This window comes from Centrocercus urophasianus, unplaced genomic scaffold (genome assembly GCF_019232065.1).
Source record: "Centrocercus urophasianus isolate 14NV4802_14NV808 unplaced genomic scaffold, USGS_Curo_1.0 seq_10, whole genome shotgun sequence".
Classification (NCBI taxonomy): domain Eukaryota; kingdom Metazoa; phylum Chordata; class Aves; order Galliformes; family Phasianidae; genus Centrocercus; species Centrocercus urophasianus.
This window is the reverse complement of record NW_024884142.1, coordinates 58,105,812-58,130,962: the sequence shown is the minus strand read 5'-3', so window position 1 is coordinate 58,130,962 and position 25,151 is coordinate 58,105,812. Positions and strand designations below refer to the sequence as shown.

Below are 25,151 nucleotides of genomic sequence, written 5' to 3'. Positions count from 1 at the left end.
TTTTAACACAAAGTCAGAAGATATTTTTTGTTTGTCATTTTCACATGTGCATATGTGTTGCCTGAAATTTTGATTGCCTTATTCCTTTGTAGTCATGAGACCCAGACAACTTGTTGGGATCATCCTAAAATGACTGACCTTTTCCAGTCGTTAGGTGAGTGCATTTCTTAATCCCTTATATGACATTCATTCCACGAGTGAAAGCTTGGATTGATCTGTTGACCACATCTGAGTTTCTGTGAGCTTTATCTTATAGTATTTCCCACTGTGAGGAGATGCATTTTGCACAAAACCTCCTGTCTTGCTAATGTATGTAATTTTCTTTCTGAGAAATATTCTCTCACTCTGTTCTTTAATGCAGTTTTTTATTTCTGTTAAATTTGTATGGAATTTTCCAGTGATGTGGGCTATCAGTCTGGAGTGAAGTAATTTTTGTAATATATCAGAGCATCTATGCTATCATTAAAGGCTAGACCTTATTACAATGCAGTGAATTTAACATGTCTGTAAGGATAAAATGCTTTGAAGTGTGGGGAAAAACAACCAACTACTGTACTTACCAGTTTCTAAAATAGAATTTATGGTTATCTGACTGCTTCTTTCAAAGCAGTGTTAACAAAGTTGCCGCATGGAAATAATGGGTTGAGTCATTTTTCTCCATTACTGTGACCTTTGCTGCCCTTTATGTTCATAGATTGTCTAATAGAGTTTTAAGACATTTGATAAATGTGCTATATTTGAACACTTGTTTGAAATCTGCTCAACACTGCTTAATAGAATCATAGAATGGCTTGGGTTGGAAGGGACCTCAAGGATCATCAAGCTCCAACCCCCTGCTGCATGCAGGGCTGCCAACCTCCATATCTAATAATGCATGTATAAAATTCTGACATATATGTGTGTTACATCTGCCCAAGATAGTGTTTGGAATCTGGTGTGGTAATCTCAGAACACACTGGACTGTCAAAGCCATGAGGTGGATTTATTTTTGCAATAACTTGTCAATTGTTTTTGTTTGTTCTGATATATGCTATTAATTCGTTGCAGTGAAAATAAGGGATGTCAGGCTTTTTCAGTATGTAGCAGTGTGAAAAAGACTTGTGGGCTCTTTTGAAGACTGCTCACGTTTCTGTTCTGCTCTTTCAGCTGACTTGAACAATGTACGCTTCTCAGCCTACCGTACAGCCATCAAAATCCGACGACTGCAGAAGGCACTGTGCTGTGAGTTTGCCCTTTGAGAAAAACAGTTTCTGTACAGTACTTCTGGAAGGGACGGTCAGCTTAAACTTCTGACATTAACATTTAACAAGGAACCATATACATCCTTGAAAAATTGTCTACCAATAAAATGATAAGAATTCCCAATAGTGGGTATCGTTGTCACAAATAAAGAAAATCAGTGACCAAAAAGAAGTGCAGAAAGCAAACTGCAGTAGTATGGGCATTGATAATATTTTAAGTGACAGGAAGATGAAGATTAATCCTCTGCCTGTTGTATACCGTTCCTGATCTCAAATGCTAAAACCCTGAAATGATTAAAGCTAATATTCTGAACCTTGACATAAAATGAGAAATTTTACAATATCTTATAGAACTAAAGTCAATTTTCTGAAGTGTTTACTACTGCATGATGTAACTTTGATAATAATCCTCTCAGAGAGAATATATTTCTGGGTGAACTCTAGATAAAGAAGAGTGTAAGTCATTCTAAGTACAGAAGTATAGAGCATGGATTTATATATTGTTTATAGATAGTTGATATCGCTGTACATTTTAGTCCCCCAAAAACATACTGTGACAAAATAAGTGCATTTATTGATAATAATTGTATGTGTTTTTATATTGAGGGTATGGGAAAAAGCCTTCAATATTGTTTTTCTGCTTATCCAGTGTACAGGGCAAACAGTATGTATCAATATGTACCTTTAAAAAAAAAGGGGGGGGAGAGGGGAAGAAAGCAAAGTAAAAATCTCCTTCTGCATGCCACTGTCAAGAAAGAAGATTGAAAAAATGGACTGCACATGATGGATGCTAATCATGCTGCCTGTTCTTGACATGCATACCGATAGTCTAGCGACTTGTATAGGACAGACTTTGCATTTGTAACATCCAGTAAGCTTTGAGGAGGAGCATACTCCCTGCCCTTGCTTTTTCAAAAAATATAACAACTTCTGTAATAAATGCAATGGCTGGCTCTCCTCATTCATAGACTTCAAAAGTGAGCTACTATCAAAATGAATACTATCTCCAGTTTCAGAGGAGAGAAGTGCAAAGTGGAGGGAGAGAAAAGCAATAAGAGCAAAAGAGAATATGCCAGTTTGGAAGAGCCAGGAGTAAAACTGTATGAATCTGCATGCTTGCTCCATTTCTCTCTGACACAATAAGAAAGACTGAGTACCTGCCTTTCTTTTGTACTACAGCCAAAAAAACTTTATTATGTGTGTATATTTGACAAAACATTGATTTTATTTGTGAGAGCACAACAATATGACTTTAAAAGAAGGATAACGTAGATTATGCACAAAGCTGAATTCTACAACAACTTTCTGTCTCTGGGGAAGGAGACAGTGATTAAGTGCCATCTAGAATTTTTGACTTTTTATTGTTGGTGAATTTCTTGAAAGGTGGGGACAAATCATCTTCTGTGCCCCTGCTAGTCATTCTCTTGTCTGAGTCACTTTAGTCTTAGATTGCGTTTCCTGTAATTTTAGCTGATTTTTAAAGGTGCTTGGATGCAGAGTGCTTTAGAAAATCTTGTGAGTTAAGGCAGAGAAACTGTCAAAACAAATCACTAGAAAATGAGGTCATTGTAAATTGTAAAATATGACAAATTGCTGTCACAGCTACAGTGTCTATGCAGCTGAAAAGGCCTTTTGGTGAGAACTCCAAGGGCACAGCTGAAGCAGGTTGTTTAGTCCCACTTGCACTTAATGAATTTTGACTTTGCAGTAAGGACTGGTAATACAGAGTTAGTGCTTTACCAGCAGCTTCAAAAATAAGTCATTTAGGATCTGTGTTTCATTTCTGTCTTTGCTGTCACAAAGTTTAAAAATAAATAAATAAAAATGGTGTGGAGGAGACTCTTTTTCCCCTGCTGCCCCCTTAGAAATAGGCAGATAGAATCACATTTCATCTTGCTCTGGTTTTGGAAGGTAGATTTCTGCAGAGACTGATGTGGTGGTATGTACGTACCTTGCCTTTATTTTGCAGGAAGCTGAGAAAGGTTGCAGGCTGGCAAGAACAAATTCTCAATTAGTTTTTCTGTCTCAGGATATGTGTGGCAAATACACTGACAGCAGTGTCCTGCTGTAGCACAAGAATGGTGCCAGAGAGAATATCTTGTGCAGCATTTATGGAGCAGAGTTGTAGCATCAGGCTCTGACAGTATTTTACTACTGTGCAGCATACTTCAGCTCATTTCCAAAAAATGATTTTGCTCCACATACTGAAGTGTAGTACTGGAAGGGGAAGAGGGAGCAAAACATCCGTGTATATTCTGAGTGCTGTCACTGAGTTCCTTAAGGTGATACAAAACTTCAGAATACCAGTGGGAATATTAATTGTACAGAGCTAAGGGAAGATCAGTAAGGCACACTGGGCTGAAAAAGAGCTGTGTAGACTTGCCTCATCTGTCCAGGCATTTGCATTCACAGGGTCTTTCTAATACAGAAGTTTCACAGCAATGTCTGCCTGTTTTCCCTGGGGTTGCAGCAGTTTTACATTTGTCACTACCAGCTGTGTATCATTAGTTGCTCCCTAGTGCATCGCACGTGCATGCTTGAACCATGCTGAATGATGTTTTCTGTTTATTGGTTTCCTTAGGGAAAACCTTCTCACTGCAGACAGAAAAGGCATGACCCTTATGTCTATTTGCTGGTTAGTAGGATCACTGGCCACTCAGCATGTTTGAGCAGGTGCAGAAGTACTACAGAAACCCACTAAGATCTGTATATAGTAGATTTCATGCCAGCAATGGCATGCGAGTCTCACATTAACTTTTCTGCATCCGTGTAAATACTGTTAATTTAAAAACTTTCAGTAACTGGTTTAGAATGAGAAAGTATCCTCTGTTTACTTCAAACCAATTTAGGGACTGTGCTAGTCTGTAGCCCTTACTGCTGCAGAGTGGCTGCCTGTATGCAAAGTACATTCAGGCAGGTGAACGCTGAAGTAAGGGACAGTTTTCCTCTGGTTGCTCTCCATGAATGGTGTACAGATTTTGCTTAGTCTTCATTAGTACAGCGGCAGTTCCTTTAGTGTGAAAATACTGAAAGCTGAAAGTCCCTTTATAGTTCCCTCTAGAACCCTTTGGCAGAAACGTGAAGGTGAGATCTTAACTCCAGCAGATAAGTCCTGCAGTTATCAGGCTTCAGCCCCCTTCCTCCACACCCTCAACAAATATGTGTGTGTTTTTTTGTTTGTTTTGTTTGATAATTTAAATATGCCTCCGAGATATTTCCAGTGTATTACATAGATTATATGGAAGGTGATACTGCAGTGCACTGCCAAGTCCTTTGGCTACCTCGGGTCAAAACAGTGGCAAGGTGTTTTGCTGCAATTAAATATGTTTGTTAAATAATGTTTGACATTTATTTACAAGCCCAAGAAGATGACCTTAAAAAAAAAAAAAAAAAAAAAAAAAGGAAATGAGAAACAAACAGAAACAAACATACATATGTCCCCAGTAAAGTCAGAGTAGAATCAATGTTAAAGTTTCTCATTTTGCAGTTCTGTTAGGAAAGGTAGATTAAGGCAATGGAATTGGAAATATAACCTTCTTTTGGCTGATAACCTTATTTTTTTCCGCTAGATGCTCAGCAAATCTTTGACATATTGCTCATAGTGGTTAATGTTGTCTTGCTTCTGCTTTTTTTTCCGCTGTACTTATTTTCAGCCCAAGCTAGATTTACCTAATTTGCACAAACTGCCCTTCTGGGGTCCCTATTGAGCACCATTGGTACAGAGCAATTTGTAACATATCATGTTTCATTTCCTTTGAGAAATGACAATTATAGTATAAATGCATTCCTGAATCTCCAGAAACAGCTCTGCATAAGCTCAGGACACTTCTTTTATATATACTGTAGCACGCATGCTATTAAAAATATATATATATATCTTTTGTTTGTTTTGCTGAAGTCCTCGCTTCTGTTCAAAAATATCACTGGAGTTTTACTACCCTTTGACTTATATTGCTCTTCTTTCTTGTACACCAAATGTATTTCTTTTTTCACTTTGTTTTGCAAGAGGAATTAGAAGAGTTCATAGGCAGCTTTTTATTTGTAACATGCCAAAACAATGTTTTCACAGTCTCACATCTGTGTGAGGTTTGGTATTAAACCCATGTCACCCATAAAGTGTGGTATCAACTGCTATAGAAAGTACACTGCAACAAAGGAGTTGAAAATGGTCTTTGTGTAAGTGTAGATCTTACTGTTCTGGAAAACAAAACAAACTTCACCGTCCTTCACCCTACTTTCTTTCAAGCCTTCATTTAGCTGCTGCAATTGATTTAATCAGGCCTCGATACATTCCTATTGCATTTTGGAGAATATTTTCACCTAAGAATTTGCTTTGCTTTATGTTTAATCTAAAGCAATAATCTTGAAATGTGATTCAGCTCTATGGTAAATGCAGAAAACTAAGTCTGTTGGGCTCCCAAAGCACATGCATCTGAAGTTAGGATTCTCTAATTGCACAAACTACTTCAGCGGCTTTCTGGATGTTCTGCTGAACTGTGCAATGCCATTATGATGTTCTTGTTGATCCATGTTTTTTTTTTAAATATGTTGTACCAAAATGCTGTGAACTTCTAGCAGAGAATGTTTTTTTCTCTGTAATGTTACTAAATGAAAACTGCCTCTTATCTGATTATCTACATTGTTTGCTACAATATGCACATGAACAGTTATTTCAACGCTATGCTCAGGTGTCTGTATTCATGCCTTTTTTCTTTTCCCTGTTTCCCTGTTGTTAGTGGATCTGCTGGAACTGAACACAACAACTGAAATTTTCAGACAGCACAAGTTGAGTCAAAATGACCAGCTCATTGGTGTCCAGGATGTGATCAGCTGTCTTACTACCATCTACAGTGGACTTGAAGAGAAACACAGTGACATGGTTAATGTTCCTCTCTGTGTAGATATGTGTCTTAACTGGCTACTCAATGTGTATGATAGGTAAGTAATATGCTTCTGCTCATGGTGCTTATAGGAATTTAGTGATGTATTAACTTAGTGTGAATGAAGATAGCACATCATGTATCAAAAATGCTAGACTTGTAGGACTGTTATATGAATTTTTCAGGTGTACTTTCTGGACTAAGTGTTCACAGTAGAAAAACAATTCAGCCTGAGGAAGTTCTTTTTCAAAAAGTCATACCTTTTGACAGTTTTGATACAGATATTAAAGTGCAGTAGCTTAAAATGAGAAATTGCAACAGTCCATAGTACAGACCAGTGTTCCTGTACTTCACAGATTTTTAAAATTTGATTTTGTTAATGTGGCAGGGGCCTGAAAGGGTTGTGACAGTACATATGACTGTTTGCCAGTTATATGCTGACTACTTGTTATGTTTTAGCATTCCAGTATTTTAGTCTAATGGGACACTTAGGTTAATTAGACTCCTTGTCATTACTTCTGGAATATTGGAGAGCACATAAAATAATGACTGGGACTTCTTTGGGCAAATATTTTTATTTTGCAGATCTTTGTATTGTGGATGAATATATATTTCACTTACAGCAGTAGATGAGTGGCTTGCTTCACTTAAATATTGTTGGATATTTAGAGTAAGAGGCTTAATAAGGTCAGAGAATTTTTTCTGTAGTTACTAGGGTTTTATTTTAAAACTGTCACTCGTTATTTTTTTGGTTTACCTTTGTTTCCTAACTTCAGTTAGACGTCAGTTGTTTAATCTGTTCATATTTAAAATGCATATAGTAAGCAACAAACCGTTCTCTTTCATAATGTTTCCTGTTGCTCCCACTTCCCCTTGCTGTTAACATTGAAAGCATTAGTATAGGTAATTGTTCAAACTGACGAAGGGCTTTAATATTACTTCAAACTTTGAAAAATGGAGGATGAAGGTTACCTCTTACAGCTTGTTTCCTTGCTCCCCTGTCAAATCCATTCAAGAAAAAAAGTTTTCTTTTGCTGAAAGAGAGCAGGCACCACTTTTCAACTGTATTTTTTTTTTTAATTGGCCTTTAGGAAAGAACTAATTTGTCTCTTGGCATTTCAGTTGTTTATTGCACTGGTGTTATACGTATACAATGTTTCAAATCATTAAACTGTCTACAAAAAGCATCTGTTAGTCGCATGCTATTAACCTGAGATTTAATTACGGATTCACAGATTGATGGCAAGTTAGGAAGTTCTTCAGACTTACCTACAGATGTCTTTGGCCCTTAAAAAGAACCAGTTTATTTTTGGAAATAGTAGACAAGGCTGTTGTGTTCTGGTATTTTCTGACACATCAGGAATGATTCATCCTTCAAGCTGAGCAGAGGAGAGAAACAGATTAAATTTACTCGGTGACTTTTACTTCCTCAAGGACTCACAGGTTGTTCCAGAAAGCAACATTTGCCCTATGGACATTTTGCAAACTTAAAGCACTTTGAGTTAATTAGTCCAGATGATTTTTAAAATAAAATTAAAAATAAATATTTTGCCTTTTTCAAATGAGAGCCATGAAATAAAGTGATTGATCGACTAAATCATGCAGGCAGGCCTGTATTTAAATCATCCAGAAGCAATAGCTGGTGGTTATTGTTCTGGACTACATACTGTCAAATTTTCTAAAATATCCAATGAAAATGAACCAATAGCTTTCAGTATGGGACAACTGAACAAACCATAAAATCAGTTATTTTAGATATTTTAAAGTCTGTCATACATTATATAAGTATATATATACTACATGTACTACTAACTGTGGGCAATGACTCATTATTTCAATAAGAATTTCCCGTAAGGAAATTTCTATATGCGTTGTGTTTTTATTACCTATTCTTTTTCTAGTTTACCTGACAAATTAAAACATCATGTTGAGTTAATATCCCAGGTATCTCCCAGCCTGAGTTTTTATGCTCTTGCACTGCAGCCCCTGGGGAGTGGGAGGAATGAGGAGCATAGTTTCTGTTTCAGATATCATGGACCTGTTGCATCTGTATTTCTTGTTCTCGCTGCTTGCAACTGTCACTGCCTTTCTGCATCCACAAATTCTGCTATCTACTGAAATACAATATAGGATAAAAGCACCCTCTCTATTAATGCTGTGGCTATTTTTTTGCACATACTTTTTTTTTTTTGTCATTTGTCTATGATGCTGTAAGGTAGTAATAGTCATTTTTTGCAGAAAAAAGTTGTTTAATGTTCTCTGCAGCTGTTGGATCTCTGAAACAGATAAATGGTCTCTCCTTGGATGGAGAATCCAAAACATGCTACAAAGTTAATTGTACTCAACTCTCTCTTGCCTCTCTACCTATGCAGTATGGTACCCACTGATGAGTATGACCTCTTTACTTGGCCTATGTGATTTCCCACTAAGCTAGTTTTCTCTGTGGTATTGCACCTTTCAGGCACTCTCTGTCCCACCATGCCTAGAAAATATGTGAAACTTGGGTGTTTTTTTGTTTTTTTTTTTTCTTTTTTCTTTTTTGATGCTACTTTCGGCAGGTTTAAAACTTGAATTAATTCTGGATTCTCTGCCAGCTCCTGACAAGCAGTAGATGAAGGTGTAACAGCGAGTTCATATCTGAGGCATACAGCCCAGGTCCTGCCAGAAACTTAACCACAGACAAACAACTACTCTAGAAAACAAGATTTTTTAAATTTCCTCCTTTCCCTAATCTCTCTAACCACTCTTTTCTTTCCAAAAAGAAAGAGGGAAAAAATGCAGTTTGTTTGAGGACAAAGAATGTCAGTGTCACATTAAGGCCGACAAGACCTTAGAACTGGGGCGGGAGGGCTCAGATATATCTAAGGTGGTGAATGACCTTTTGTAAACATAAAAAGTGCTTGCCATTTTTACCTGAAGACAGATCAGAGGTCAATAATGTGCCATTTTTTATACTGCCTGTCATTAAATTGTCTGAGAATGGGCAACTTTACACCAGTTAATAGAGATACGATGGTTTGGTGTTTCCTTAACCAGTATCAGAGTAAATAATATCTGAGCTGCTGAAGTGGTCTTATCAATTGACTTTATAATAACAGGCATGCTTGTATTGCTTTGATGTGTGTCATAATAGCATGCTGGCACTTAATTCTAAACACTTGAGCCATAAATTTTGTATGAATTCAAGTTTTAAAGCTTCCTGAACCTTTCCATTGTAAGAGCTTGGTTTGAGGTTCTGTATAGATAGTTGTGGGATTCAGAGAGACCTGGACAGGCTCGAGAAGTGGGCCGATGAAAATGTCAGTATGTTCAATGAAGGGAAATGGCAAGGGGAAGGAAGAACCTCATGACCCTGAACAGGCAGGATGTCTACTGGCTGGAAAGCAGCTTTGCAGAAAAGATCTTCAAGGTCCTGTTGGAAACCAAGTTGAATACAAACCAACAAAATGTGCTTGTGGCAAAGGCCAACAGGCTCCTGGACTGCATTAGCACTGGTGTTATCAGCAGGCGGATGATGATCCTGTCCTACTCAGCACAGGTGAGGTCATGTATGGAGTGCTCTTCTTGGCAGTACTTGGCTTCCTATTATGAGATCTGAGCATACTGGGTAGAGTCTGGTGAAAGGACCATGGAGATGATTAAGGGATAGAAATATTTGCTGGATGATGAGAGGTTGAGAGCTGCAACTGTTTAGCCTAGAGAAAAGACTAAGGGGGATCTCATCTGTGTGCACTGATACCTGATGGGAGCAGAAGAGAGGATAAAGCTGGGCCCTTCTTACTTGTGCCCAGTGACATAACAGGAGGCAGTGGGCACAAACTGAAACACAGGAAATTCCAGATAAATATGTAAGAAAAAGATTTTTGCATTGTGAGGGTAATCACGCACAGTGGGATGGGTTGTCCAGAGACACTGTGGAGTCTCCATCCTTGAAGTTTTTCAGTACCCAACTAGACAGCACGGTCCTGGGCAACCTGCTTTAGCCGAGTTCACTCTGAGCGGAGAATTGATCTCACAGCCTCACTGATTTTGTATCTCTATAAGCTGGGCAAACTTAAAGCATTGAATAAGAAGTATCAATGCTACAAAATCTGTAGATTTAGTGTGAGGTTTTGTTGGTGGTTTTCTTGTGTGCATGCTTTCTGTGTTGTTTGCTTGTTTGTTTTATTATAGATAAAACTTCACTGCTAGAATGTAGCTATTTCCAAGAAAAAGGTTGGGGAAAAATATGTCACTCTTTAGAAAAATGTAATATTGTAGGCTTTTGAATGCCATTTACAATTTATTAAGGAAGTGGTTTTTGTGCAAAGTAGCTTTTTCAAAGCTGCTGCAACAACCTGCTGAAACCTGGAGAGCTTTGAAGCCTCCATGTGCGTGCCCTTACCTTTAAGCTGCCGAGTTCTCCTGAATTTCTTCCTTTAACAAACAATTGCACAAATACTCTAGGCAGTCCTTAATTAAATCAAACACAAGTGAATGTTCTGCTTTATTTTTCCTTTGAATACAAATTTAAAACACAGATAACCTTACTCGGGAAAGAACACTGAAAGCGTTATCAGAGTTGCAAAAAGAACCATTTATGAGTTAGGCTCTGCCAGAATGATATCTTGTCTGTGATTGAAAGAGGTAATTTGAAGCTAAGCTTGAATGTATAAAATAGGTGGCACTTTTACAACATTCTGGAAAATTGGGTCCTGGTTTTCAAGCTAGGCAGTAAAAGTAATGGGCGCTTTTGATTAATTTGGCAATAATTTCTCTGTACCTCTGTTTCAACTTGTGGGATAGAGAAGATAATACCGTCTAGTCTCACAAGATTAGGTGATGGTTGTGAAGACAAATGCATTAATATTTGTAGGGTGGTTAGGTAGTGTACTGAGAAACCAGGAATAAATTAATAATCTTGTATTCAGTACAACATTTGTGAAATAAATTAGATAGCAGAACATATGTTGATTGGGGAGGATATAAAGGGATATCTAATAACCACTCCAGAAGTAATTAAAGGGTATATTCCATCACAAAAGTGATCAAACCAGTGTTTTGGATGATATTAATTTTATTATAATTTTACTTGCTGGGGAAGGACTCATCTAACCTTAAACGCCGTGTGCAAATACATGCAATTTAATGCTGTTCTCATGGTCTGTTTACTGTGTCTCATCTAAAGACAAATTGTGTGTGTTTTCTAGTCTTTAGAAACAGAAATCATCAGATCTCTCATAGAATATGTTTCTTGCGCTGATCTTGAACTTTAAAATTGTCCTTTTCCATATACACGGGTTTTATTGTTTCAGATCTGTTTGAACAGTGTTTTTCTTGCAGGTTTAAAATCACTTGCTTTGATAGCTCTTTGTTAAGTTTGCTGAAGGTTTGCCTTGTGCTTTGTAGGTTTGTGGTTTTCTTTTCACATTGGACAAGAAGAGCCCCAGGTCATGTTCCTTAGAAAGAATAACAGCTCCACATCGTCTAATTACTGCATGTCACTGACTGTGTGTTGGTGCACATGTATATCAGAACATTTTAGACAGAAGGGAAAAATGAAGTAGAAGAAATTCCCTCAACATGAAAGCTTGGTGTTAGAGCAAAGTGCTTGTTTCATGCTAGATTTCTTGCTGCGTGCTTATATGCATCTTTTCAGTACGTTTCTCATTCTAAAGTCATGTCGTGAATTTTATAGAGCTAAATTTCTGCCCTTTTGGAGCAGCGTGCAGTGTTTTGACATGTAAACTATTCAGCTGAGTTTTTGTAATGAAAGCATTCTTACTGTGTTGCAAAGTGTTAATTTGTTTTGAGATGTAAAACAGAACTCACCGATGACATTTTGTTTTGAACAGACTTGAGTTATACTGAAAAGAAATTACTACATTACATTGCTCTATTTTTATAATTTCAGTGGCCGAACTGGAAAAATTCGAGTGCAGTCCCTGAAAATTGGTTTGATGTCTCTATCTAAGGGCCTACTGGAAGAGAAGTACAGATGTAAGAATGTATTTTATAAAATGCATTTTTGTATATAATTTAAAGTCGCATATATTAATGATGCAAATTGTTGGAAAATTTGCAGTATTACATTTCTTGAACCTGCAGCAAGAGTGTTTCCTTATGAGTAAGTGAAAAAGAATTGTTGTTTTCATAATCATCTGTGACATTGGAGAAAGTAGGATCTATATCCTGACTGGAAAGTATTGATGTGAGTTATGCATTGTCATATTTCACAGCATTACTATTCTTCCAAAAGCAAAGGAAAATGTAGCTGTGTAGAAGCTAGAGAAGTGGTCTATTTGACTAATTTTCTTCAACTCTTTTCTGATTTTAACAAACAAAAACAAGCAACTTTTTTTTATGAGTATGAGAAAGATGTTTTGAATTCTGAAGATAATTTTCCAGTACATGTGCTTACTGCCAGAATTGTACAATGAAAATTTAAATGATATTGATTTAAATAACCTTACAAGCTTGAGAAATACTGAGTAGTTTGAAAATATTAGCTGAAAATATTTGATCAAAATAATTGCAGGAGTAGAAGAGAATCAATAAACCTTATGACAGAGCCTCATGAGAAATACAGAATGAGAGATTAAGCATTTTATTAGAGCATCATAGGTGATTGACAGTTATATATTAGGCACATAGTCTTAAAATTGCTTTTCATTGCAGTAATTCCCTTAGGCGTTTGGAGAAACCATATAAAATGGTTAGAAACAGCATTTGCCATGGGCTTTTGAAGTTCTGCATCAATTTCTGCTTTCTTTAAAAATGTTTGTAAGCCATCTTGTAATCCTGGACTCAGAATTTCAGATGCTGAAATAGGCATAAGCTATTTGTACTTTTCCTCAGTGCTTATGTAGTGAGGCGTATTTCAGCATCTGAAGTAGAGCCCTTACTGAGACTTTGTTTTTTTAATTTCTTTGTCATTTGATGTATCAGTGAAATAGTCCATAGCTAAATGGTCTTGTGGGCATATCTTTGTTTAGCAATGACAATTCAGAAGGTAATTTGCAATTTGGTGCAAAATTGAATTTTTTTTTACAGCTCGGGAGTTAGACTGCAGTTCACAGAATGATAGCCCTACAAAAAGATGGTTAAAAAAATAATTCCTACTGAGAATAAACTCACTTAAAACTGCTGTCACTAACCAGTTAGTATCCTTGCAGTTGCTTAATAATACAGGCCCTGACAGCAAAATAAGGAAATGACTGCAGTGGATTCGTTTTTGTGTCTTTGCTTTGTGCCTAATGGTGAAATAAAAGCAGCAGCAGATCTGCAGATTTTTTTGAAAAGACCAAGAAAATTAGTGCATAATAAGTCCCAGGAGAATTTCATGCCAAATGGTCATAACTTCAACTTGAAATACATCTGAAACTGAAATAGTAGCATAGCCTCCTAGGGCAGAGAATTAATAGTCAGTTAATGCATGCACTTTTTTTTTTTTATCAGTATGCCTGGCTGTGATATCTTTCGTGTATTATTAGCTTTATTGTTTCTGTCTTGATTAGCCATGGAAATGTCAAAAAGGAAAACATTTCTTCAGTGTGAAAGAAATTTTGTGGAGAAAGGAATGAAATTGCAGTATATGGGTTGTTGGCATTTGGTGGGAATGCAGTCAGCATTTTGGGGTCATCACATGTGTCACAAACTGACCTCCAGTGTGACCTTTCTTGCTTTTTATCATCTCCTACTACTCGTATACTGCTGAGACAGATTTTCTTATATCTGGTGAGTGCTTTCAGATTCTCTTGTGAAAAATATTGATAATACTAATATTTTGAAAAAAAAAAATAAAGAAAAGCCACTTGAAAGAAAAACAGACCCCCAAATATGAGTCCTTTATATGAATTTCTGCCTTCTGATTTTTCCTTTCTCACACTAGTTCCTGATGTTTGCCTTTGCTTTTTGGCTGTATTTCTTCTAAGTATTTCTGAGTCTTTGGCAATCCCAGACATTGTAAGGTGTGGGCAGGCATTGTAAAGGTGTGGTTGGAGTCCTTAAGCAGGGCATGGACTACACTGACCGTGAATTAAATGTTGCTCAGGTAGAAAGGCATTTCTTCTCAGAGTGGCTGGTTGTAAAACAGGCAAGTTTCTTGTTTTTAAGAAAAGTTTTGTTTGGACCTTTCAATTGTTTGTAAATTGCTTATCCAGCTTTCCGCTCAGGTGTTTTCTGTCTCAGCCTGCACAGTTTCGGTTTTCAGGAATCAGCTTGAAGAAACGTAATTTCTGGGCTGCTGAGATGTTAGATTTCTGAAATAATATGATAAACAAGGAATGACAATTCCAATTTACCACTAAAGTTGACCTTCATCTTTCTCTCTTCCATTTTGGGGAAAATCGAACTTTTGCACTTCTTTTTCTACTATCAATCTTCTTTTTTTTTCTTCTATCTTTTTACCAGCCCGCATTAGTTGCATTCACTTCCATTAAAAATAGTAATTTTGTTGACCATGCATTCATTTCCAATATAGGTAGATCTTCTCAATTCAACCATTTTTAAAGGTTTTATTTTTCAAGTAAGCTTCTTTTAAATACACTGCTCTGCAGTTGACATGAGAATGAATCTTTAATTAAAAAAAATCTCAATTACTTCCGAAAAAACATTGAAGCCTCAATTAAAGAATGCCTATTCTTGAAAATGCTTAAAGACATGCTTAGCTTCAAGCAGATGCCTGGGTGCTCCTGTGAATAAAAATGGACCTGTGAACATGATCACATTGTGGTAAACTGTTTACATCTCCAGTTATAGAGCAAATGGTTCAGGGCCCCCTTTTTATTTTTTCCATTTGAAAGGCTGATTATCTGATCTAGCTGTATCAATGTTATGCTCTATTTGGACCCCAAAACAAAGGGGCATATATGAGCTACCTATGGAAAATGATGGCTGGCCTTACCTTGCCCTCACATAATTCCTGGCGATTTTGGGGGAAAGAGTTGGTTGACTTTCATCAATGAGCCCATCTCCCATGTCTGCCACTTCACAGCTGCTTTTTGAATCTCCTTTGCTAGAATACAACTCATGGGTTTTTATAAGGATGTTGTTGGCCAGATAGTAGGAACGTTTTTGCTTTCTGTGCCTTTAGTTGAACATTGTCACACTGATGGCATTGAGGATTTGCAGGGAGGAGGATACCATTCATTAACTCCTTTGGACACTGACATTCAATTATATGGCACAGATACCAGTGTTAAGTTGTTGTTGCTGTTGTTTTTTTCTGGGGTATTTTGGAGAGTTTGAGCTCTCCACTGTATTTGCTGATTTCCTCCTTACGTCAGCCTAAGCTGATCACTCTCCTTCTCTATCCTGCCATGTCATTGTTCTTCTGTTTTTTGGCTTCCAATCAATTGAAGCTTTAGGACTTGGGAAAGTTTCCTGCTCCTCCCAGTTGCAGCAGAGAGCAAATTGCTCTTGTGGTGCCTGTTTCCACTGACACTGCCTGATTGAAAAATCAAGCAGGTATTTTTTACCCTCTCATTTTTTGAACTGGGCTCTTACGTACTTGAAAACTATTCCAGCTGCAGCTGCAAACCTACAGCAGGGCAGTGCTTGTGCTGTCAGTGCTGTTGTCCATGAGGATTGTCCTACTGCTAGGTGCTGAAGATGCTGGAACATCTGCTTGTCTAGTCAGGACAAATATAAGAAACTCTAAAAATTCATTCAGTTGTCTGGATTTCTGTTTTGTGAAAATCCTTTCTTCTGCCTCAGTTCCCTTTCCAAGAGAAAAGATATGAGCCGTCTTTCTGAAATGTGCTGGCAAAGCTTGATAGTTACTCCAAATGAAGTATAAAACATTTTATGGAGCATAATAAAACAGTTTCTCTTGAATGTTTCTGAACAAAGCTTGTCTGTTTCTCAATCACAAGTGCAATCAGATTGAATTTTCAAATTTCTTGTCTTTCTATCTATTAACATTTGTTCAGGTAGGAAATGTGAAGTAGGAGTATAGTAGCATAGTACTAGCGACTTTTTTTTTTTAAACATTATTTGGAGCTTTAATCCAAGGCAGCAACTGAGTGCAAAAAGAGATTGTAAAAGCCAACTTTAACTCAAAACCAAGAATTCATGATTCTTTTGTAACTTACACCATCTGCAGAACTTTTCTAAGACTCTTTTCTAAGAACTGTGTTTAAGGTATTTCAGAAGAGATTCATCTTGTGACTAAATAAGAATCTACACAACTATAAAGTTCATAAATTGAGGATTGTTGAGTAATGCGGGTTTTTAGCTGAAATTTTTAACACTTGAAAATCTCCAGAGAGCTCTATCAGATTTATAGAGAAACTAAGAAGTATTTTCTGAGCTGTGCACAGGTCTATTAATTCAATACTTTTCTGAGACTCTTAAGTAAGTACAAGCACTATTTTTTTCCCAGTAAGTGTCTGTGCTGCGAGCAATTTACTCGATCCTTTCAGCCTCAAATTTTTCTGTTGCATCAGCTTCCCAGAGCCCCACTTATGCTGCAGGGCTCATCATGTGCCTTAGGAAAGGGAATCAATAAAAAAAACGTGTGTAGAAACAGATGTGGTTTTCTAGGAAGCAAACATGATTCCTGTTAAGCACAAAAAGCTATTTCAGTTTTGTCACGTCTCTGTCTTTGTCAATAGCTGGTCATGAGTAGTAGGAGCTATAATAATGATATATTGGGAAGTACCTTATGTAGCTGTATGGTTCAGTTCATCTGGTCTGATTGCTCTCAGTTGTATTGTTACAGATCCAGGAAAAGTAGTCAAAGTAGTCAAGATTTAGGAGAAGGTACACTGTTGGAAACGGGCAGGCAATCATCTGTCCCTACATCTGGATTAAAGGAATGACAAAACTCAAGCTGTTGTTTTACTGAGTAAGAGGGGCGTGGATGAAAATGAAACGAACTGGTGCCTCTTGTTGGTGTTGCAGATCTCTTCAAGGAAGTGTCAGGTCCCACAGAAATGTGTGACCAGAGGCAGCTCGGTCTGCTGCTGCATGATGCTATCCAGATCCCCCGGCAGCTGGGTGAGGTGGCGGCTTTTGGTGGCAGCAACATTGAACCCAGCGTGCGCAGCTGCTTCCAGCAGGTGAGATAGCAAAAACTTCATGGGAAAAACCTGTCATGAGCTCTGTTAGATTTACGTGGTGTAAAAATAGCAGAGGGACTTAAAAACTCAACTTGCCGTTAGTTTTCTTAAAGAAACAAATATGCTCCTGCAAATAAATTGTTAATATTACTGGGAAGTTATTGATAAAGATGAGCTGTGAATATTTGATTCATCATTTAGGAGACAATCAAATTATTTTCTAGCAAAAGAATGCATAAATATTGGTGTTAGTGACAATATTAGCTGCTATGAGTGGTGTTAAAATTTTTGTAGCAGCCATTTTACCCTGCTTCACATCATTCAAACCTGATCTTGTAGGGACTGTGTACCCGTTGGAACAAGATGTAATCTCAACAGAACAGGAAAATGATGGCAATAGTAATTTTTGACCCTATGCAGCAGAAAATTATTTAGCATTGTTTTTCTGACAGTAGAGCTTGCAGTTGCATGAAATTTCAACCACAGTCATTTATATTTCGTGAGCCTTTATGCAGCAGATCAGAACATAAAATAAAGCTGTGTTACAGCCTGCTGTTCAAGTTCATGCTGCATATAGTCAATTAATGAGGCTGCAAGGAGCTTCTATCTTTTAAAGAAGATGAGAAGGATGATGTCGCAATGGAACACAACCTAACTTAGGATTTGTCAGGGATGCCTAAGGCTCTGGCTGTGTGGTAGTGATAACTGTACATCCAGAGTACGTTACTTCTCTGAAAGTGACTGCTTTATGCATTGTCAGAAATTAAATATGGATTAAAATATCACAATATATGAAATTACTGACTTGAATATCTGCAGTTTTATTGAATCCAGCAGATTAAGTGTTACAAAGAACTTGTAATAATTTTTTCTTTCACCATTCTTTATAAAATAGACACTTGCTTTCATCCTGTGCTGTGAAAATCCAGTTGTGCTACCTTTTTTTTTCTTTTTTTTTTACAGCTATTTGTTTATTTAGCTTTTTAAATTCATTTCTGAACTCTGAGATGATTGAGGTTGAGAGACTGTATGTAGAAATCTTGAATAATCTGCTGGATACATATGGAAGTTGTTTTAACCAGTTAATGTTAAAATCTCTTAGGTTTTAACGTTGCTGTTTCAGACAACAAGGGATGATGATTGGCCTATCTATCATTGGCCTCAAGTGGTTCAAGTCATACTAAAATGAATTATTAACTTGTTAGTGGCAGACTGTGTAGCACAGAGGAGCAATGTTATATGTTCCTCATCTGCCCAATATCCCACACTGTTTATCTGTGAGTGAGATACACTGGTAAGGTGATATTAATTATATAAGGTGTTTTATAGTATTTTATACTGATGATCCATTTGCATCTCTCATCTCACATGAGTGCCTCAAGTTCTCTTTCTTGTGAGGTCTCATCTAGAGTACATCCAGGCATGAGACCCCCAGCAGAAGAAAGAGGTGGAACTGTAGGAGTGGGTTCAGAGGGCCACAAAGCTGATCAGGATGCTGGAGCACCTCTCCTTTGAGGGTAGGGGCTGAGGGAGATGTGCCTGAAGACTCCAGAGAGACCTCATTATGGCCTTCCTTTATGGCTTATAAACAGGAGAAGAACTGACTTTTTACATGGTATGATAGTGATAGGAAAACGGGGAATGGTTTAAAACTAAAAGAGAAGATATTTAGCTTAGATGTTAGGAGAAAATTCTTTACTCAAGGGATGGTGAGACACTGAAACAGGTTGCCCAGAGCGATAGAAGAGAAGTATCCGGGGAGACCTTATTGCAACCTTCCAGTACTTGAATGGAGCATATAAACAGGAGGGGGAATGGCTGTCTGCGAGGGTAGATAGTAACAGGACAAGGGGGAATGATTTTAAACTAAGACTCGGAGGTTTAGGTTAGATATTGAGAGGAAGTTTTTCATACACAGGGCGGTGACCCACTGGAACAGGTTGTCCAAGGGGTTGTGGATGCCCCATCTCTGGGAGCATTCAAGGGCAGGCTGGATGAAGGCAGCTTGGTCTTGTGGTTGGTGACCCTGCACATAGCAGGGGGGTTGAAACTTGATGATCATTGTGGTCCTTTTCAACCCAGGCCATTCTATGATTCTATGATTGTATTATTGTGAATGCCCCATCTATTGCGGTGATCAAGGCCAGGTTAGATGGGACCCTGGGCAACCTGATCAGGTGGTTGGCAGCCCTGCCCATTGCAGGGATGATTGTTAAGGTCCTTTCTAACCCAATTCATTCAATGATTCTATGATTTATAATTAGGAAAGCACAAGGTATGCAGCAGGATGTCAGAGCTATCTCATCCTAGTGAAAACAAGTATTTTGCTGGTGGGGAAAGCACATTATTCCTTTTTTCCTCCTAGCAGCAAAAACAAAAAGGCTTGAGTTTAAGAAGCCTTGTGTTGCTTTTAATCATGTGTTACAATTTTAAGTATAGCTTTCATTTTAAATTGTGTTCTGTTACAGTGAGCTCAGAAAGGCAATACCTATTCTTATTGCTGATATTGCTGACAAATAGGATGAACGTAATTCCTTTATAGCTAGGTTCCTCTATCAGTTACAACTTGAATGCAAACGTTTATTTGATCTTAAAACAGTCATGCTATCATTTTAGCTCGGCTGCATTCTTTCAATGACTGCATATAAAGTGACAGATTTATTTTTCTCTTTAAAAAAAAACACAAAAACTTCTGTATTTAACATGCTAACTGGAGAGAATACCATGGGCTCAGAATACAGCTTAAATTTTTTTCATGAGTCTTATGGCAGTTACTAGATCCTTGCAGGCAGTCTGACATCAATGTTAAATGACAAGATTGCCATATTGGAAATGCAGAAGATTCTTCCCTTTAGTGCTCTCTCCCTTTTTTTGAGTCCTTTCAGTTCAAACATGCCTTTATCGTGGACTGCTCCATCTTTGTTACCACCTGTCTCCTCTATCCCAGATGTTTAGCCCTGTGCTTTCTAACTGTCTGTCTTGTTTTCTGTATTTGCATTAAGACTGTTTCATGTATCCTTTAACAGGTTATTTATTAATTTGACACTGAATGGATTAACATAGGGTTGTATTTTTTTTTTATTCTAAAGAAAAATTGTTTGTTGAGGCTTTTAAAATTTTATTTCTTTTTATTTTTATTATTTAAAATTCACATATATGTATACTTTCCACAGAACCACAATAAGCCAGAAATTACTGTAAAACAATTTATAGATTGGATGCACTTAGAGCCACAGTCTATGGTATGGCTACCAGTTCTGCACCGCGTGGCAGCTGCGGAAACAGCAAAACATCAGGCCAAGTGTAACATCTGCAAAGAATGTCCAATTGTTGGCTTCAGGTAAGAGAAGGGGAGCTTGGAGCAGAATTTCTCTGAAAATATCTGCTTTCTCACATACAACAAGTTACACATTACATATTTGCTTTTTTTACCATTTTACCCACTTAAGATAGGAGCTGCCATCCCTGGTTAGACCACAGTGTGGATCTCTGTTGAGGAGAACCTGAGCCACTATGTTTCTGGCTCATCTAGTGCCACTGGTAAATACGCAGTGGTCTTGTGACTGACAGATGAGAAGAATGGGCTGTTATAATATTTTGACACTGGTGGATACAAGAGGCAGCAAATGGAAGTGTAAATGCTCTCTGTATGTTCTGTGAGCACAAGAGCAAAAGAAACTGATCAGTAAGAAAAAAAAAAAGCTCATCTATGTCTCATGTAGAGCAAGAGGTGAATTGGCTACCTGCCCCGATCTCCTCCATAAATGCTGTGAAGCAGTCAGTCATGTCAGCTAGTACTAACTCCCTTCAGCAGCAATCCTTCCTTGCTTGGCACAAACATTTATACGTTACTGTGATGAAACTTGCACAGTCTTGCACAGTTCCTATCTTGAAGCATTGAACATGGTATAAGTTTAGGCTGTTCAACGGAAGCTGTGAATTCTCAAGGGAAAAATGGCTCCAAGGATATTCTTGTTATTCTCCTGAACAGTATTTGCTTTTACTGTGAATCATGAGGCTTTGGCTGTTTGGTGCCCTTTGTGAGTACTGTTACAGCTAACATACATCTGTATGTTGATTGCTCCAGATTATAAAAGATGCAAAATGAATTAGGGAAGCAGATCTAAATATAACTGTTCACTTTTCCACTATTGTGGTTATATAATTCAGTGTTTTATTTAGGAATGATAAATTGGTCATATCTTTAAGTGATTTTCTTCAGATGCTGAGGCAGATGAGTCATTTTTGTTCCTTATGCTTTCTCTTTCTGCTTGCTTCTGCTATGTTAAAGGATAGTAATGTGAATCTTTGGCCAGACTCATCGCACCTAGCTTTAGGCGTGCAAACTTTAGTCAGTCTTGTAAGAGCTAGTGGTTGTCTTCTTTCACTATAAATATGGAGGTGTTAAGTACTTCCAGAAGTTATTAATCTGATCAAAGTCTTTTGCCTGTCTTATGAGGAGATGAAAGATAGATGTTTCCATTTTTCTTAATTAACACTTGTCAGAGTGTAGAGAGGCTAAGCTCCAGTTTATATATCTTGTAGATGCCTAAGTTGGAGCTGATGCACCTTGTCTATATTGAAGTATCTAGTGTGGAAAGGGAGGACGGGGAGGCAGAAGAGAAGGAAAGACAAAAGAATTACTTATTTTTAACTGCCTCTAATGATACGAGAGATCTGAAAGAAAAAAAAGCAACGTGTCTAGCATCTTAGCAGTAGGCAGATGCTGCAATTTAATACATGGGCTCTTGAGTAAAAACGACAAGCTTTTTTGTCAGCGTCCTTAAAAGTGAACCTTTGCATTTATAAACATTTATTGTCATGCAAAAGAAAACATGAAATTCACTGGGGGAAAAATGTGGATGGGTACTGAAAACAGCTCTCAGGAATCAATTTAATTTAAACTTAAACTATTCAGTAGCTATTCAATTTGCCTCAGCTAGCTCATTTTAGTTTCAGACAAATGATATAACCTCATCCAGTCAGAATTGCTGTACTATAAAAACAATGGTGGGTGGAGTCTGGAAATGAATCATTACATAATCCAGTTTGGGCTTAAAAATAAATAAAAAGCTATCATTCTCCTGGTGGCTATATTTAGTAAAAAGGATATTGTATGCATTTTCTGCTTTGTTGCTTTGCTTATGCATATAGATGCTCCAAAGGAAAACCTGAATAAATAAATCAACTTAATGTTGATTTTAGGAAGCTCTAATCGCTTTCTTTAATTTCCCCACAGGTACCGGAGCTTAAAACATTTCAATTATGATGTCTGTCAGAGCTGCTTCTTTTCTGGCCGTACAGCTAAGGGGCATAAGTTGCATTACCCAATGGTGGAATATTGTATACCGGTGAGTACCAATTTACTGCCCATTCTTAAGGGATTGTTTTCATATTATTTGTAATCTAAATTATTTTTGACAGTCCTTTGACACCTTTATATTCGCCAGGCTTTCTTTTCCATCTGTCTTGTAGGGCCTGTCTTCTCACAGTTCTCTTTGAAAGTCATCTGGTGCTTTGCTAGTGCTGCTGATTTTTGTCAGGCACTGTGTTCAAATTCTGTAGAAACGGGGAGAATGGTTTACTCCTGGTACCCACTTCAGAAATATTCACTGAGGGAACTTCCTTTCTTTTGTAAAAATAAAACTGGAATCTTGAATATAATTGCAGTGCTTGAATGTGTGCACATGCCTATGCGCTGTTTTAAGAGAACATGTTTGAGAAAGGGACTCACTTTACTACTGCCATAACACATAATAATGTTTTATACTCATAGAAGCAGAAAATCCTGAGTTTGAAGGCCCTCAAGGATCATCTTAAAATAGTTTTAAAGATTCATGGTCTTTGCTTTTGTGTTGAAGATCTATTGCTTGCATCATGAAGTTGGACAAATGTTGTGTTTTCTCTTGAGTAATTACTGTTTACAAAGTTGTTTAAAAATTGGTTGGTTGGCTGGAAGAAGAAAAAGAACTACTTTTGATGGTTTCTAACTGGTAATAATTTGAGAGTTTTCCCTGTGTTGGCTAACAGAAATTAATTCACAGTGTAATTTTTTGCTGATGAAATATTCAAACAAGATTTTTCTAAGGAAGTTTGTAAGACATTATTTTAAGTGCAGGATTGGGCGCCACTTTTGTGGGTTATTTTTTTTTTTTTTTAAGACTAATCTGATAGCTTTTCAGAAGAATTTTCATTCAATCATAAAATTTAATAGTATAATATGTATATAATTTAATTAAGAGTGCTAAAAGTTCTGTATGCTTTGAGCAAACTCAGATCAGAAATGACCCATTATATGAACAGAATTAAGATATGGCTATTTAACTTACATAATCAGTACCTACATGCAGTTCATTTTAACTATTATCTGAGTTGAGTTAAAATTGAAGAACTGATTTCACAAGAAGAATCTGGTGCTATTGATTACTGAATCATAGGATCATTTGAGTTGGAAGGGACCTTCAGAAGTCATCTAGTCCAGCTCCCATGCAAACTAGATAATGTCATTCAGAGCCTGCTCCAGAAATTGCAACAAATTGATCCTCAAAGATGATAGAGCTATGAAAAAAAGTCACCTTTACTTACTTTACTTACTTTATTACTGCTGTTTATAGCAATGTCCTTTGCTGGTGTACTGATTTGTTGCTAAGCCTCTCTACAATTTGAATTCAATGCAATATAGTATTCAAGAACTTGTGAAATTGTTTGCAGCATGTTAGTAGAATAGCTTATATATTTAGATGGAATGATGCCCAAAAAATAGCATAGTGCTTAGTCTGTGCAATAAAAAAACAATAATAAAAATGGAGGTACCAAAGATTAATGAATTATTACTTAGAATCCATTAAATTACAATACAAATAGTCTGAACAGAAAGAGTGCATCTAGTCTGCTAAGATTGGCATGTTTTTAGAACTTTATCAGCTTGATTCAAATGCAGGTCATGTTATTTTAGTGACCTGTGATGTGTCAAGAGTACTAGCAATAATTAGAAAAAAACAAATGCTTAACTGCTTGATAAAGCTGACATTTCGAACTGGAGCTTAATCACAGATTGAGGGAAAACCTTTTAATTGCCTTCCGGTAAGTTATTCAGTGTTGGGATATGAAGGGATTTCTCAGAAGCTTTGCTACTTAAATTTAATATAACTCAAAGAATGGCTTAAGGAATCTGCATTTAAAATTATATTTGCAAGAGGAAGATCCTCCACAGTGTTTGTGTCAGGTCGGAATTCCTTTCATAATTTCAGAATAAGGTCAGATAGTTGTGTATTGCTACTGAAGCCCAATCCATAATGCCGTTTAGTGTTCTTCTTAGTTTACAGTTTGGTTCTGCTGATGCTGAAAATTGAAAAATTTATGATAACTATTTTCATTATATTTTTTTCTGTAATTCACTGTAATCCTACAGTTAGAATCCAGCATCTAAGTCAGGAATACTCTTAAGACCTTAGTTTTCTTTTAAATCCAAGCAGAAATAGTTACTGCATCAGTTTTCTTTCTCCAAACTATTTTGACTTTACAACTCCATTATTCCATAGTATTCCATAGCAAAACCTTAAAACCAGCTAATTTGATGTAACATATGGATCTCAGATCAGCAATGCCAAAAACTTTGTCATTGCAAGCTTGATTTCTGTTGAGGTCCTGACCTCTGTGTCACTACACACACACCTGGCACAGCCATTAACTTGAGGAACTTTTTTTTTTAGCCTCTCTGTGCAAAATAGTGGTTGCAAAGGTTAACCTCTTCAAGGAAATAAAAAATAGCGAAGACGAAATGGATTTGACGTGTTGACAGAGAGAACTCTAAAATAATTCTTGGTGCATCTGAATACAATTGGAATCAACTGACTGTATTTCACTTCAGGACATACCTCTCTCTTCTAGGAGCTCTCTTCTATGTTATCTTCCATTAGATTTTGTTTGCAAATGGACTACTGTAAATTTTGAATGACTGTGTCTTCAGAAGAATTTAATGTGGTGTC

At 37.1% G+C, this 25,151-nt stretch overlaps 1 protein-coding gene across 7 annotated transcripts in view; it reads left to right on the top strand.

Moving 5' to 3' along the window:
- The window catches only part of UTRN (utrophin), a 347,751-nt gene that overhangs the window by 290,948 nt on the left and 31,652 nt on the right, over nucleotides 1–25,151 (top strand). For all 7 annotated transcript variants that reach the window (XM_042814678.1, XM_042814669.1, XM_042814661.1 and 4 more), the window contains 7 exons: nucleotides 93–154; nucleotides 1,147–1,221; nucleotides 5,978–6,179; nucleotides 12,015–12,100; nucleotides 17,006–17,163; nucleotides 20,337–20,503; nucleotides 22,403–22,514. In XM_042814678.1, the coding sequence (XP_042670612.1) occupies nucleotides 93–154; nucleotides 1,147–1,221; nucleotides 5,978–6,179; nucleotides 12,015–12,100; nucleotides 17,006–17,163; nucleotides 20,337–20,503; nucleotides 22,403–22,514 (862 nt within the window). The remainder of the gene's footprint in view (nucleotides 1–92; nucleotides 155–1,146; nucleotides 1,222–5,977; nucleotides 6,180–12,014; nucleotides 12,101–17,005; nucleotides 17,164–20,336; nucleotides 20,504–22,402; nucleotides 22,515–25,151) is intronic.